The sequence below is a fragment of the Notamacropus eugenii genome, chromosome 5, assembly GCF_028372415.1.
Source record: "Notamacropus eugenii isolate mMacEug1 chromosome 5, mMacEug1.pri_v2, whole genome shotgun sequence".
Lineage (NCBI taxonomy): Eukaryota > Metazoa > Chordata > Mammalia > Diprotodontia > Macropodidae > Notamacropus > Notamacropus eugenii.
In genome coordinates this window covers 417,584,555-417,601,977 of record NC_092876.1, presented here as the reverse complement: position 1 = coordinate 417,601,977, position 17,423 = coordinate 417,584,555, and the positions used below count along the sequence as shown (strand labels likewise).

At 36.9% G+C, this 17,423-nt stretch overlaps 1 protein-coding gene across 6 annotated transcripts in view; it reads right to left on the bottom strand.

Annotated features, from left to right (window-relative positions):
- JAM2 (junctional adhesion molecule 2) overlaps positions 1–17,423 on the bottom strand; it is a 120,851-nt gene that overhangs the window by 90,600 nt on the left and 12,828 nt on the right. For all 6 annotated transcript variants that reach the window (XM_072614899.1, XM_072614902.1, XM_072614903.1 and 3 more), the window contains exon 2: positions 2,433–2,498. In XM_072614899.1, the coding sequence (XP_072471000.1) occupies positions 2,433–2,498 (66 nt within the window). The remainder of the gene's footprint in view (positions 1–2,432; positions 2,499–17,423) is intronic.

The window sequence follows — 17,423 nt, the reverse complement described above, 5'->3', positions numbered from 1 at the left end:
GCAAAGAATTGGAAATTGAGGGGATGGCCAATATTAGGGAAATGGTGGAACAAGTTATGGTAGACGATTATACTATTGTGCCATAAGAAATAACAAAAGTCTGAGAAAACTCATAGAAGCTGATGCAAAGGGAAGTGAGCAGAACTGGGAGACTTGTGCACAGCCAACAGCAACGTTGTAATGATGGTCAACTGTGAAAGACTTGGCTTCTCTGATCAATACAATGATCCAAGACAATTCCACAGGACTCATTAATAAAAAAATACTGTCTACCTCCAAAGAAAGAACTGAGGAATCTTGAATGCAAATTGAGTACGCTTTCCTTCTTTTCTTTATCTTTCTTGCCCTTTTTTCAAATATGGCTAACATGGAAACGTGCTTTGGATGATCTCCCAGGTATAATTGACACCATGTTGCTTGCCTTCTCAGTGGGTAAGGGATGGGGTAGGAAGGAGAGAGAGAATTTGGGATTCAACATTTTAAAAAGAAACGAATTTTTAAAATGCATAAATAATAATTTTAAAAAATCAAAACCAAACAATATAATCTCATTCAGTAGCCAAATATATGGAAACGTTATAAATATCCATTCTGCTAGTGTTTTCTGTTGCTACCTAACATTTTACTTTTATATTGCCAACTTAAATTGAAAATTTTCACATGCTTGCATGATATAAAAAATAAGTTGCAGATAAATTAACATATTCAAAGTAATAAGTTCAGAAGACTCATCAGAACTAAATAAAGCATATGTTCTCAATGAACAAAATGAATTCTACCAAACTGTTCTACCAAATATTCAGAAGCTAAACACTTCCTATATTGGCCCTTTCTGATGAAGTGTTAAAGGTTTGATGCAATTGTCAGTTATTGGAATTTCATTCTGCTAATAGCACTGATAAAGGAAGAGACATGAAATCAGAGCACTAAACAAAAGACAACAATTAAACACCATTTGAACTCTGTGAGATAAAAGAAACAAATGGTATGAAGGAGCAACAAAGAATTCAGCCAAAGGAAGAAAAGAGCTAGAAATTAAGAAAACATCATACAATTTTACTAAGTATCTTGTTTATTTGCATGGAGAAATAAATTGGAAAATAGTGGCTAAAACAGCAAAAAAGCCCTTATCTTTCACTTGCAGAGTACAACATTTGTTTAAGCCTTTCTATGTACATATATATGGATATACACATATATAATTATAATAATTTATTAAAAGAAGCAAAGATGAATAATAAAAATTTTACTAATTTTCAGCAGAAATGAAAGAAATAATCAATTAAAATTTAAAAATCCTAGAAAAAAATTTTTAGATTGAAAATTCAGTTCTTGGATATAAAATATAACAAGATTATATGGAAGGAAAATTGACTGTTATTGATGGCCTAAACAAGATAAGCAATCTATAACAATGGAGAAATTATTTTCAGTGGCCCGTGGATAGTCACACACCATAAAATGTTGGCATCAAGCCCCTTAGCAAAATGACAAAGCAGGTAAAGCCTTTCATTGGTGCCTATGACTTCTCTTGGGTCCCACTCCCACTATGAATCATCATCTTTGAAAATTCCCATGTTTTCATAATGGTCTCTGTATTAAGTCTTCCATTTTTGGCACCTTGCCTAGATGTGCCCTTCTTCTGAGCTCCCCAAGCTTCACAAATTTATCTATCAGCAATCAAAATCCATATTCCTTCAGTATAGTTGAATTCATCTAAAGTTAGCTTCCCTAGGTCTCAGTTTTCTCATCTTTAAAAAGGAGTTCCACTAAATGATCCCTAATAGTACTTTCAAGCTGCAAGGTTTTATGATGTGAAGTGTCTCATGTCTACTGAGTTCACTTAGCCTCAAAAAAAAGTTGTCAGGTATTATTCTTATTATCACCAAACCTCATGACATTTTTCCCTCTTCTGATTCTTAATATTTATATGACAGTTTGTTGAATTTTCAGAATATACACTTAAGTCATCAGACAGAAAGCATGGATAGATCAGAGTTTTTCCCTAGCAGTCTGTGACTACCCTTTTTGTCAGGTCTTTGCAATGGTTTAAGCAACATATCCACTGCTAAAAATGTCATTTGAGCCAAATTAGTTTAGTTTATCAGTTTTACAGAGGTGGAACTTAGCACCAAAGAAAGCACTATGTTGTCAATAAACTGTCAACTCACTAACAGCAGTTATCAATTATACACAAAATCAGGATTTTTAGGCCGTTGAACTTGAGTTGCAACTGAATCATAGGGAAAAAACCTCACAAGCTTCTGCATACTTGCTAGAATTCACTAACCATTTAATCCTACGTAGGTACTAAAGGATTTTTAAAATCACCAAAAAACAGCTTAATTTAGGGAAAGAATGCCAGTAGCATCATTCTCATTTGATAATAAAAGATAACAATCATTATTAACGTTAATCAAAATATACTATACCTTGAAACTCTATTGCTGTAACAACTTGATGGTTTTTTGGGGTAGAGAATCCATATGCATTGTGATCTGAAAGGACAAACCAGAGAGGATTCATTCAAATAACATAAAATTTCATTTCTTTCCCTAGAGATAGGCTTCTTAGTCTAAGTGTGACCTTGCTTATAGCTAGACTTCACCAAATTCTTTTGCTTGGGCCAATTTTCAACCTACTTTTGGTGCTATTGGACCCTTCCATGAGACCTCCAAAGATTAGGCCCTGGATAAACCTGAAATTTCCACTCAGGGGCTGGGTCATTTTGATTAGTAAGATTTCAATAAATCTAATCCTATCTAGATCCATGCTATTTTCTATTTTAAATAAAACTATATTAATAACTGCTTTTATAGCAGCTACATTTCCCTGTGAATCCCCCCTCCCAAAAGGTATCCTTTACAATGAAGGGAAAAAATGATGCAAAAAACCCCACAAACCAGTCCAGCAAACCTGGTATTTTCAGTATCCCATCACAATAATCTCTCCTCCCCACCTTAGCCAAGAACTGGTGCTAGGTATCTGCAATGCTAATGAGAGTTAAAGATCTTCCCCACCCATTAATGGTCCTGCTCATTTAGGGACCTTTACCTAAGTTTATCTTTTGTTAATTTCTAATGAGGCACTAGTTCTCAAGAGTTGTGATGCCCTGTGGCTCTGAAAAGTGTATATGTACTCTGAGGTGAAGTTTTGTTTTGGGCTTACTCTTTGGAAGTGTTTGTTTGGCCGGACAAGACTCTGGGCAGCCTCTAAGGAGTTCCCCAGCTTTGAAAACCCAGATGTTGGTGCTTCTTTCTCTGGTAACTATGTATGTAATGGTCAGACAGTTGGATTTGTCTGTTGCTCTGTGATGTATGCATTGCTTATCGTCAGACAGTTGGAAGCTCTGTCTGTTGATCTTTGTTTCTCTGTTTGCATTTTCTCTGAAGTTCAAGGTACTGACTTTTTCCCTGAACTAAGTGACTGATATATGTGCTTGATTAAAGTGATTGTTGACCCCTCAGAAATTGCTTTCCTTTTAGAAAAGCAGGTCTAAGAACCTGTGAGAGCAGACCCTCCAGTGTACATCGGGGTGCTTGCTTTTACAGTATCTCTTCAGATGTCTTCTTTGGAGCCAAGCTTGGTCACTTAAATTGCATTGCATTCAGTTTTTATTGTTTTGTCATTATTGTTTTGTTAATTTTCACAGTTGTAGTCAATAAATACACTTCTTTCTTAGATCTGTTTACTTTGCATGAGTGCATATATCATACTTCTTTGTATTCAACATTTTCATAATTTCATATGGCATATTGATTTTATTACATTAATTTACCACAACTTGTTAGCCATTCCAAAGCATTTCTGCTTTGCTTCTGGTTCTTTGGCAAAACGAAAAATGATATTTTATGTATGTTGGACCTTTCTTTTGTCATTGACCTCCTTGGAGGTATACACCTAGCTCTACTACTATTTTGCATAGTTCTAGAAATGCTGGCAATAGCAATAAAATAAAAAAAAGCAAAACTCAAGGCATTAACAAAGAGCAGACAAAACTATCTCTATTTGCTGGTCCAGGTGGAGGACTTGAAATACTCTTTGCTTCTCATGGCCACTTCTAGGTTCTCCTATCCTCATCACACAATAAACTCTCCTTCTAGAGGCATCTAGTGAGTAGAGTATTGGTTCTAGAGTTAATACAATCTGAGTTCAAATCTAGTCTCAGAAATAACTAGCTGTGTGACACTGTGCAAGTCACTTAACCTATGTTGATTTCAGCTTCTATAAAATTGCAATAATAGTACACATTTCAGAGTTGTTTTAAGGATGAAATGAGATAATAGTTGCAAGTGCTTATCATACTGCCTGGAACATAGTAGGTACTTAATAAATACTTCTCCTTCCCCCCTCCTTTGATCTGTATTTATTATTTAAATCCGTATTTGTTTCTAAATCAAGATTCTGGTCACTGTTATCTATCGACCTCCAGGACACTCTCCTTTTTTCAATAAGTTCAGTGCTTGGCTCAGTCTTTCTCTTCTCCTCACCCTCCTTGAATTCACACTAGGGGACTTCAATATAACTAATACTTCCTCCAACACCCTTTACTCCCAGATCTTTACTTTATTCATTTATACGTGGAGAAATTCGTACTCTTGATCTTGCTATCACTAACAAAAGTCCTACTCCATGTTTATGGATTCTAAAATTCCTTTAATTAAAAAAAAATATTATTCCACCTCTCCCTTTGCCTAGCCTTTATCCTCAATGATTTGCAATCCCTTCCTAAAGTTCTGTCCCAAGTTATCATACCTGCATAAGTAGGAATCTTTTCCCTTCCTCATCTTGACCCTTTGGGAACCACGTCAACTTTATACCATTTATCTCTCTTAAGTTTCTTGTCTCTTTATCCTAGAGTTGATTTTGCCTTGCAAAACCTCAGCCTTGGACTATTCTCTCCACCTATTGTCTTTATTTCTATTCATGTACTGCTGAGTAAAGATCGAAAAAAATCATGAAAATGTGCAGACTGGATCCGCTCTAAATTTTCATTATATAATTTCAACTAGGCCCTCACTGCATCAAAGTAACTTTTAAACTTCACTCCTCACGATGGCATTTCCAAGCCTTTTCATTTCTTCTCAAACCTTCCATGACTTCTCATCTTCCTCCCTTTTCATTTGACAACCTTGCCTCATATTTCACTGAAAAACTTGAGGCCATTTAAAAAGAGCTCCATCCTTTTCCCTCCTCCTCCTCATTTAGTATCACTCAGATGCCTTTCACTATCTCCTTCATCCTTCTCTTACATGAAAAGCTGGCTCTTCTTCTCAAGATGAACTCCTATATGTGCACAAGCAATTCCATTCCATCCCACAGTTTCTGATTAATCTTCAGTTTCTCCCTGTCTACTGACTGCTTCCCTACTGCCTACAAACATATCCCTATTCCACCTCCCTCTCCTCCAAAAGCCTTGACTGATCCATCTATCCTTGCCTGATCTTATATTTCTTCTCCCTTTTGCGGATAAACTCTTTGAGGAAGTTATCTACAATGAATACTTCTACTTCCTTTCTACTTTCTTTCTTCTCACACTCAGCTGCTTAATTCTCTACAGTGTAGCTTCTAACTTATTATTCAACTGTAACTACTCTCTCTGAAGTTACTATTAGTCTTATAAAAATATTTTTTCAATTAGCAAAAATTCACCTTGTTGCCCTCCCACTCTGACTTTCCTTCCTCTCCATTGAGAACATAAGAAAAACAAAACTCCTGTTACAAACTTGTATGGTGAAGCAAAGCAAATTTCTGCAGTGGTCATTAAAATATATATATTTTATTCTTCAGTCAGAGTCCTTTGTCTATATCTTTCATCATGTCTTCTGAAATCATTATGGGCTGATTATACTGCTAAGAACTCCTAAATCTTTCAAAGTTGTTTGACTTTATAATATTATTGTCATCATGTAAATTGTTCTCCTAGCTCTGTTCACTTCATTAAGCATCAGATTATTGTCTTCTCAAGTTTCTCTGAAACCATGCCCTTTCATCATTTCATATAGCCCAATAACATTCCATTATGTTTATGTATCATAACTTGTTTAGTCATTCTCCAATTTATGGGCATCCTCTCAGATTCCCATTCTTTGTCATCTCAAAAAGAGACATAAATGTTTTTGTACCTCCTTCATTAGTGTTTGTTTTCTTAGGACTAACCTCTTTTTTAAGATATATTTTCTCTAATTCTCCCATCTTTTCTCCTACTCTCCTATTTCACTGTAGAGGAGATTTATTTCTGTACCCAATTGTGTGTGTGTGTGTGTGTGTGTGTGTGTGTGTGTGTGTGTGTGTGTGTGTGTGTGTGTGTGTATTCTTCCTTTGATCAATTCATTCAAATCAGATTGAAGTGAGGTTCAAATGTCGGCTGCTACCCTGACCCAAAATGAGATAATTTTCCCTATTCTTCCTATTCCTTTTCTCTTCTAGTATAATCCTCTTTTCACTCTTTCTATTCTCCTAAGATTATCTAGATCTAGAAGAACCACTTCCAGGACTTCTGTCTAATTAGACTCCCTCTAGGACCCCTCAGAATGATAGGATTCCTAGGGCACAGATATATTATTTCCCCATATTAGAATATATGCAATTTGTCCTTAATTAATCATTTATCATTGTTCATTCCTGTTTACTTTTTCTATTTATCTTAATTTCTCTGTTTGAACATCAAAGTTTCTACACAACTCTTGTCTTTTCATCAGGAATGCTTGGAAGTCCTTTATTTTAATCAAGCAATCAATCAATCAATCAACAAACATGACACAGGTAACACAGCAGAGGACAGAGCAGGGAGAATCAGCAGCCACCCTCAGCAAGGAGCCCTTGAAGCATGTCCTGGAGACCCTTGAGCTCTGACTTCCACCATCACTCTGCTGCTGTTATCAAGTCATTAATTCTCTTGCTCCCCCCAGCATGAAGCAAAGGTTGAGGGTGGTAGTGGTAGGAGCTAAGTGTTTGGATTGTTACAAAAGGGGTCAAGATGGGACTCAGCATTGGTAAGGTGGGAAATATCTGCCCTTGTCCAGAGGCTAAGTAACAGCACAATCAGCTCCCAGATGAGCCTGTTCCCTGCCCCCACCCCCATTCCAGGTCCTGGACCATAGGCTCCATGGAGAAAAAACAAAGACCTCTATTAGGTCTTGAGTTGAGAAGTTTGGCACCAACTCTAGGTGTGTATTTATGTGTGTATGTGTGTGTGTGTGTGTGTGTGTGTGTGTGTGTGTGTGTGTGTGTGTGTGTGTGTGTGTGCAATCATTACACCCCTTTACCAACAACCCCTCCCTCTTCCAATAACAACCTCCTCCTTCACAGAGGGCATCTCTATGGGAGCAGGGGCAGGAAGGAGACAAGATAAAGGAAATGAAAAAGCAAAGGAAAACGAATGCAATGAAGAAATACTATGGGGGTAAGAATAAAACTTCAGAAAATAATTCAAAAGTAACTTCAGCTAGAACCCCAGAAGTCTCTTGCATTTTCTCAATTCGTTTGGAGGAGGGTTTTTTGTGGGAAGCATGCTGTAATTTTTCCTGCTGCTTTGCAATCTTTGACACATATCCCAGCGATCTCTTAATTAATAAAATTAAGTTCCTTTTAGTTAGTGTTGATCACCCTCTTCTTGATAATTACTGTTCCTTGGGTTTTCATGAAGTTATTCTTTTCTGGTTCTCTCTAAAATGACAGACCACTCCCTTCTCAACCTCCTTGGCTGGATTTTCATCATAGTCAAACCCATTAACTGCCGATGTCCCTGAAGGCTCTGTCTTGGGTTTCCCTTTTCTTCTCCTTATATAGATTTTGTTTGATCATCAGCTCCCATGGATTCAATGATTACCTCTATGCTTGGCCCTAAATTACTTCTACCGTCATCTGCCTTTGCTCCTCTACAAATTTATGCTACATAATCTTGACTATGCCCTTACTAAGGTAACCCCCTGTGGTTTGCCCTTCCCCTACCCTCTCAGTTGAGAAACTTGCCTCATATTTTAATGAAAAATTTGAAGCCATTTGCAGAGAGCTCTCTTTTCTCCTCTCATTGTCATATCACAATGATGCCTCCTGCCACTCTCTCCTTCTTTAACGTTATCTCCCATGAAAAGGTAGGCTTTCTCTTTGCCAAAGCTAATCCCTCTACATGCACAAGTAATCTCATTCCATCATGTCTTTTCCAATGTGTTGTGTTCTCTATCATCCTCATTCTCTTGTTTTGTATCTTTCCCTGTCTACTCATTGTTTCCATGCTGCCTACAAACACACCCATGTCTCTCTCTGCCTCCAAAACCCTTCACTTGATTTGTCCATCCTCCCTAGTTTTATCTCATAATTATTCTCCCTTTTGTGACTTAATTTGAGGAGGCCATATACAACCAGTGCCTCCACTTTCCTTCCCTTCATTCTCTTCTGAGCTCTCTACAATCTGAGTGCCAACTTCATCATTCAAACAAAACTTCTCCCTTTGAAGCTGCATGAACAGATCATTAAGTCCGTCCATTAACACATATTTCTACATCTACAACTGACTACATGGGAGAGAGTGACTTTGATTATTATTGGGAAAATGGGCAATATTTTAACAAACCCTAATTTCTCTCTGAGACCAAAACCCATCCTTTTAGTACCAATATTCTTCTGGTAATACTATGTGGCTACAAATTTTAATCTCTAATGAATCAAAATTGAGGGTCTTTTGAAGGGCAATTGTATCAGCAAAGACCCTGGCATACACAAGAGGGCCTGTACAGGTTCTTACATCTGCTTTTCTAAAAGGAAAGTAACTTTTGAGGGGTCAACACTTTAATCAAGCACAGAAATACAAACAGAGAAATAAATGTCAACCAACAGACAGGGCTTCCAACAGTCTAACCATAAGCAATACATACATAGTTACCAGAGAGAGAAGCACCATCATCTGGGTTTTCAAAGGGGTACGGGGCTCTTTAGTGGCTGCCCAGAGTCTTATCTGGCCTTCCAATGAATAAGCCCCAAACAAAACCTCACCTCAGAGTATACATACACTTTTCAGAGCCAGAGGGCATCACAACTCTTAAGAACCAGTGCCTTATTAGAAATTAACAAAACATATGGGCCTCCCCTAATTAACCTTTCCTTAATGAACAGGCCCATTAACGGGTGGGGAAGATCTTTAGCGCTCTAATTAACACTACAGAAATGGAGAGATTCATATTGGGTTTAAATAGGCCACAATCTATTACCAAATAAGAATTATTCCCAATAAGTTGCATAAAAAATGTTATTGAGATGAATAATTGGAAGAGGAGGTATGAAACACATGGTGAGAGTAAGGGATAGCATGATTGATGGTTAGCTCATGTGTTGCACTGGTTAATGAAATGTTAACAGACTTAGAGGAGACCCCCATAATCCTCTGTGGATTCTTATCTTCTATGGGTGGACCCTGTCTTGAGGATTTATGGAAAGATATGAACAATAACCACATAAGATGAGAAAGTTGAATAGGTTGTGATCACCACTGAACAGAATGCTCATATCAAGATGACCACCTATTCATTTAACATATAGTCACATATGCAGCAAAGCTTTATGATTTTGTCATTGAGAGATCTTTAACCAAGTAGAAAAGGAAAAAATACAATATTCATAATTAAAATAATCTATTATACATTCAGACTTTACATACAAATAATGATCTCAATATACACAAACAAAATGGGAGCAACTCCCTTGTGAGTGTGGTAGAATATAATGTGTTGACTGTAGTAAGATTTTACCTCTGATGCTTGCTACCTGTGTAACTTTGAGCAAGTCACTGAACCTCCAGTTTTTGAATTAGTAAAAAAAAAAAAGATTTGGACAAGATGACTTCAGATGACCTTTCAAGTTCTAGGTCAATTATCTTATGGTATTCCAAATACAAAACTCTCATCTTATTATCATTCATACAGGTTAGTGGTTCTTAGCCATTTTGCAGTAACAAAATCCTTCACTTATTTTGTTAAATAATTTCTTAAAATGACTAGTATTGGTACCAAAAAATCAACTGATTTTTAAAAACCTATTTTAAGATTAATTTTATTTTAAAATGTATTAATACTGCAAAATTTTTTTATTATCAGCAAGGTGGCTCTGGAAAAGTCAAGAACAACAATGGATATAGTAATTTACCTCTTAAGTTATTGCACAAGAATTCTCATCTTTCCTCATATCATTTTCATGAAGAGATGTTGATGGGCATTAATGTGACCTTATTCAACAAGAATGAATAGGAACTTGAGTCTTATCCCTTGTTCACCCTGATCTCTTCCTGGACAAAACTCCAGTCTCAATGGTTTGTAGTACCTGTCACCTCTTTCAGCTCTGTCTTGGTGACTGTCCTGAATCTCTAAGCCTAGGCAATACAATTAGTATAAATTTACTTAGAGTCATCTATTAAGCCACAATCTTGGAAGGGATCTGCTATGTTTTAATCATTCCTAGACACAAGATTTTGGAATAATGGAATTTCTCTCTAAAGGAATAGAGAGAACTGAAATTGTTAATCTGATATGTTTTAATCATTCCTAGACACAAGATTTTGGAATAATGGAATTCTCTCTAAAGGAATAGAGAGAACTGAAATTGTTAATCTGATATGTTTTAATCATCCCTAGACACAAGATTTTGGAATAATGAAATTTCTCTTTAAAGGAACAGAGGGAACTAAAATTGTGAAGGAGGCAGAGACTGAATTTGAGAACATGGTATCAGTTAAGAAATCAGTCACTAATGAGCAGAGGAAGAAGAGAAAAATAGTGGTTGGTGACACTGTACTCAAGGATACAATGACAGCTGCTGACCTGACAGAAACAGTAGAGAGGTCTGCTCTCTTCCTAAAACATTACAGAAGACCTCCCAAGATTTGCCAAAAGGACAAGTTATTATTATTACCTATTTATGGAGATTCACAGAGCAACAAATGATATCTCCTCCATTTGTCCTTTATGTTTTGTTAGTGCATAGTTGTTTGTATGTTGTCTCTTCCGTTAGATCATAAGCTCCTTTAAAGCAAGTATTATTTTTGCCTTTCCTTGTAGCCCTGGAACTTAGCATAGTGCCTGGCATTTAGTAAGCACTTAATAAATGGAAACTTACTGATTGCAGAGTGAACACATAAAATATTACAAGATTATAAAATCTTGGTAAGAAATTGAAAAATTCAAGGACACAGGTATTGTTTTCATAACTACTGCCCAATTTTAAAAGGGTCTTTAGAAGAAAAACAGATGTAGGTGCTGCTTAAGAAGATGGCGGCCGGGAACAAGATTTGGGTTTCTGAGCTATTTTTTAAAATTTAGGAATGATAAGCTATTGGTCAAAGATGGAGCACATAAAGAGGGCTGATAAAAATATATTTGCATGGAATCTTGTAAATATAATCAAATGGCTTTAAACTGGAAAAGAAGGGGAGAAAGAAAATTGCCTATACATGAGCAAAGCAGTGTGCCAGAGAGTATTTTGGTGGCAGGAAGGAAAATGGAGGTGAGACATTCACTGATTCAAAGGAGATAACACTGAGGGGCAGTCTAGTAGTAGGACCCAGTACTTCAGATGTCTGTGCAACAATGAACAAAATATTCATAATGGATAAGGTTAGTTACTCAGTAAACATTGATTATGTACCTATTATGTGCCAAGCACTGTGCTCATCACTGGGGATACAAAGAAAAGTAAAAGATGGTACTCATTCTCAGGTCTTGAGCTTGCAGTTTAATGAGGAAAAAGTAAACTAAAGATCCTAATATAGGATAGAACAATTGACCTTTAGTTATCACTGAGACTCAATGGAATGAGATTCAGGACTTGCATATAGCTTCGGCAGGACATCCCAACAGCATCACCGTCACCACCAATGAAGGACACATGTTACAATAGATGGGGGTGTGACAAAGTAGCAATTGTATAGAGTGCACTGAGCTAAATTTGATGTCAGGAAGACTTGAATTGGAATTTTGCTTTCAGACTACTATATAACCCTGAACAAGTTAGCTTTTCTCAGCTTCAGTTTCTTAATCTATAAAATAGGGATATTAATAGCACCTACCTCAGGACTGTTGAGATAATATATGTAAAGTACCTTGAAAAATAATAAAGTAGCATGCTTTACTGATGCATTATGTACATGGGCTCTCCTAGGATCACACGCTAGTATGTTTCTGGCACAGAATTTGAACTCAGATCTGCTAAGTCCAAGTTCAAGACTATAGTCTGTTACCTAACTGCCTGACTTGCCTTAGTGATGCTTTCATCCTTCCAAAGGTAGAGGAAACATTATAAAATTCAGACTGATGGAAGAAGTTTCTAGTATCTGAAAAATTTTGAAGGGTAACCAGGGAAACAAGAGCAGAGGCTCAGTCACACAAGCAAAGGAGCCAGAAATGCAAATGGAGGATGCTATATCTGGGAACTGACCATAAGCTTGCAGAGCTTATCTACAGCCTTTCCTTACTTTATCTGCTTTTGGAAAAACCTACTTGGTAAAAACACTGACAGACTGTGTCTAACCCCAAGAAGCTTCTGAGACCTGGTGAATTTTTTCATTCTTTTTTCCACTCTATTTTATCACTTCCTGGCAAACAAGTATTGTTTACTCTTAAATATTTTCCTGTTCTTTTAAATTTGCTAGCCAAAATTTTACCTTAGTGATTTTTTTTCATTTACAGGTTATGGTCTGAGTGTCTTCTCTATTGAGGCAGTGACGAGGGTAGTAGACAGAAGTCTTCAGACATATAATATACACAGAACTCTTCTTTATTCTTGGAAAAAGTTGTTAGAGAATTCCCTTTCTAACTTGGAGAACCAACTAGTCTAATTTTTAAATTAATTATTAATAAAAATTAATTGATTATTAATAACACGTATTTTTTAAAGCTCTCTAAACTAATAGAGAAAACAATAAAGGTTGATCCTGGGAATTAGCTTGTGGTAAAAACTATCTGATATCCCTAGAAGTTCTGAACAAAGGGCTTGGATAATGTCCACCCCTCCCAGTCAGTGGAGACAGAAAGAAGAAGACAAGGGTATAGCCGGAAGGCAAGTAAGACCCAAAGTTAAACCTGAGTGTGGAAATAGACTTGGAGATGTTTTCTTGCCACTTTCTAAAGGGTGCTGGATATGCTTATTGAGCAAACTTTCCCCTTCCCAGCACCATCTGCTGGTTAGAAATGGGAACATCATTCTGGTACCATTTTTTTCCTTTGCTTGGGAGTTCTAAATACCATTTCTAATTTTTATTCTTGTTTTGTTTGAAATATTCATTCTGCGCATAATTGTAATTTTGATTCTTTCCTGAATTTTCTTTTTTTAGGAATTAATTTTTAGTTTTTAACATTCACTTCCATTAAGATTTTGAGTTTTGAATTTCCCTTTTCCCTGCTGTCCCCCCTCCCCAAGACTGCAGGTAACCTGATATAGGCTCTACTTATACATTCATATTAAACATATCTTCACATAAGTCGTGCTGTAAAGAAAAGCTAGAACTAATGGGAGAGATCACTAGAAAAAAGAAACGAAACAAAACAAAACACTAAAAAATGGAGAATAAATAGTATGCTTCCAACTGCATTCAGATTCCAAAGTTCTTTCTGTAGGTGTGGATAGCATTTTCCATTGTGAGTGTTTTGGAGTTCTCTTAGATCCTTGCATTGGTGAGAAGAGCTAAGTCTATCAAGGTCAGTCATCTCACAATGTGGCTGTTACTGGGTACAATGTTCTCCTGATTCTGCCCATTGCACTCTGCATCAGTTCATACAAGTCTTTCTAGGCTTCCCTGAAGTCTGCCTGCTCATCATTTCTTACATCCCTGATTTTTCTTTTTTCTATTTTATGGAAATAATTTTTTTTACACTTCTGATTTCTAATTGAATTTAGGCCAGCATTAGCTACTTTTAGAGAAGATTACTGGATTTCCTTTTAATGTTAATTTTGTATATTATTTCAATTAGCACTATTTAAAGTTGTAGTCACACGTCAAATATGGTAATTGGTTCCAATCCAATGAAAAAAATTTAAATGAGGTTTTTAAAATCTGTTATTTAGTGTAATATAACCACAAATTATAAGAATGTATTTTTGGATTCAAGTTAGTAATAGTTCTACCAAAATTTTAAAAATTACAGAATATTGTGCTTAAAGACAGACCTATACTGATATGATGAAAACAGCATTATTGTTCAAAATATTTTAGCATCATAGACTGAACTGTCTTCTCTTTCTTTACATCTCCATACACAAGCTGCTAAGTGCAAATAGCTTTATCTCCATCTTGACTAATTTACATGATCACATTCTTACATAATAAATCAAATATAGTTGGATGACATGAGGAATTATTTGAAATCAGTCTTTCTTAACACAATATTGTTGCCCTTGCAATATTTTTCAACAGCTGAACTAAAATAACTTGACAACAAGTCTTCAAAAATAGCTTTAATCACCCATGCATTCTTATTTGACTGCTGAGCAGCTGGAAGCAATAGATGTTTATAGTCTCACAGAGCTCAAGTAGTTTGAGACTGATAAATAAGCATCGGTTTGAATTTAGAATCCCCTTCTTCATTAATTACCTTCCAAGGACTGATGGAGAAATTAGCTGGTGACATGAACTGCCTGCAAGTTTTGGTGTACGTGGATAACATTGTTGTCTTTGAGAAGAACACAGATGAACATGAGGAATGATTGATTGATAAAAGGGTTGGATAAACCAGAAGAAAATAGTCTAAAATCTTCAATTTACAAGCGCCAGTTCTGTAGATTCTCTGTCAAGTATATGGTTCATGTTTATCATAACAATTTGTGTATATTGACCCAAAGAAGACAGAGACAGTCCTGATTTGGCTGCATTGGAAGAACCTTTAAGATCTAAGGATATTTCCAGGTTTTGGAAGTTATTACAAACAATGCAGCTATTGATTGTCAAGCCACTGAATGACTTTATATGAACAAAAATAAGACAAAAGCAGAAGGACAAGAAATGTGGCTATCTTAAAGGCAAGAAAACCTTCTAGAGAACAAAAATGACAGACAGCTATGAAGTCTTTCAAAGACTTGGTCAACTGCCTGACATGTACTCCAGCGTTGGCCTACACTGACCCAACCAAACCTTTTATTCTGCAAACTGTTACCAAGTTGATGGCTTTAAGAGTAGTTGTCTACCAAGAGAGTAATGGTCACATGACACCAGCTGCATTTGCAAACAGGTGCTTAAGCAACAGTAAGACTCTTACCCCTTTCATTTGCTAGAGCTCTTGGCTTTTAATTGGCCTAAAACTGAGAAATTCTCAGACCAGGTCTATGGAACAAAGTCTTAACTGTGGATTAACAATAATTCACTGAGAAATCCGTGTTCACATAATGTGCAAGTTAGTAAACTAATGGAAAGCCTACTGTATATTAATTGTAGAAATAGTGAACAACTTGCCTGGTAACAAAATAGCCCCAGAGATTGGGGTGAATCCCATAAAAACAATTTATTGCAATCACTTATTGCCAGTTAGTGAGTTAGTTGGACTCCCTGATGGGTAGACTGAGATGATGAACACATTTCAGTGGTTTTTGAACCAGAGACCTCCTGCCATACATTTAAAGCCTGCTTATCCCAGCCAATGGCTCAGAAACAGGTATTGCAAGAGAAAAAGTCTAAGAACAGTACTCAGTGAAGTATAATGGAAGTTCAAATAATGAAAGGGGGTTGAACTCAGAGGCAACACCTTTTCTGTTAGTATTTCAGCCACAATAACTCCTAGTCACCCCAGAAAGTATAACACTTCTAGTCAGCTGATAGAAGAAAGATGGCCCCAAGCTTCCTTGAGGCAGCTTCTTGGTCATCTAGGAATGTAAAAAGTCCCAGCCATATGGACTCTGTGCTTCTTGGATTTGATGGGTGTCTAAGATCACTCAAATCACCATACTTTGATAACCTATTGACCAGATGTGTTTCTAGATGGCAATGAAGGGAGGCCATGTCCACAGAAGCTGTTTCAACACTATATCTTTGTTGCTATATTTGCTGTATTAGGGCAAAGTAAAACTACTTTGTTAAATTCTCAGTGACTTGCAAGTGCTTCATTATATCTCAACGTTGAAACTGAACTAACGGCACTGGCATTAAAGCTGAGTCTAGTCTCTCAAGCAGTTCAGATTTGGATATGAAGAGACTACTGAAAAAGTATTTACTAAGCACTTACTATATATAATGGAGGAAGAGAAGCAAGAAATGAGTGACCCAAACTGGGAAAGCAAGAAGGAAGCCCCCTGGGGCGGTGGGTTCTTCTCTTCTCCATCTCGAGTCTCTCTCTCTCTCTGGAGAAAAGGCCACTGGATGCCACTATTCTGGATTCCCCTCAGCAGGTGGGGCTTCCACCACCAAAGCTTCAAAGAGCCCGGAGGTGGGAGGGTGGCAGGGCAGCTAGGTGGTGCAGTGGATAGAACACCACTGCAAAAGTCAGGAAGACCTGAGTTCAAATTTCACCTCAAACAGTTGACACTCACTATGTGACCTTGGGCAAGTCACTCAACCCCAACTGCCTCATCCTGGGTCATTTCCAGTCATCCTGATGAATATCTGGTCACTGGATTCATAAGGCTCTGGAGGAGAAGTGAGGCTGGTGACCTGCACAGCCCTCCCTCCCTCAAAACAAAATCAAGTGCAAGTCATGTCATCATGTCTCTGATGGCATGGTCTTCTTCAGCAACGAAGGACAAACACACACACACATATATAAGGAATGTATGAAGCACTGGGGATACAAATTGAGGCAAGTCAGTCTCTGCCCTCAGGTGATAGCCACCTCCCAGCCATCTCCATGCTTTTCCACCTTCAGCTCCAGCCTCATCATCTAGATTTTGAGAAAACATATTTTAGAGTTTAGAGGAAAAATATTCTCATAGAGCAAAATACTGCAGTGAAAATAATCCTAAGAGTGATATGAGAAGCTCAAGAATGAAATTTTAAAGACACCAGTGAAAAAATTCCAATGAAAGAAAAACATGGTTGTTCTGAAAAGACCAATGTGGATGTAAAGGAAACTCATCAAGCAACTTAGAATTTTTGGAAATATGTACAGAAGATGAAAGCAAGGTGGGTAAGAGAAAAGAAATATAAAAGCGTGGTACGGTCCCTGTTAAAATAGTGTCTGGAATGCGAAAGCTCAGAATGCATTCAGGCTGGTGAGAGAAGCTAAGACCAACAAAAGGAATTTTAACCACTTGGGGAGGAAATGGAGGATCAAAGAAAGGATAGGAAATTTGTCTGCCAAGTATAGGACAATGACAACCATCAGCAGAGAAAAAACATTGCTATTCTGAATTCTTATTTTGTGTCTGCTCAGATTTTTAAAAAATGAACAACAGTAGGGCCTGCAGACTATAGCCTAGAAAGCTTCACCTTGATTCTTGGAAAATTCTAAAACAAA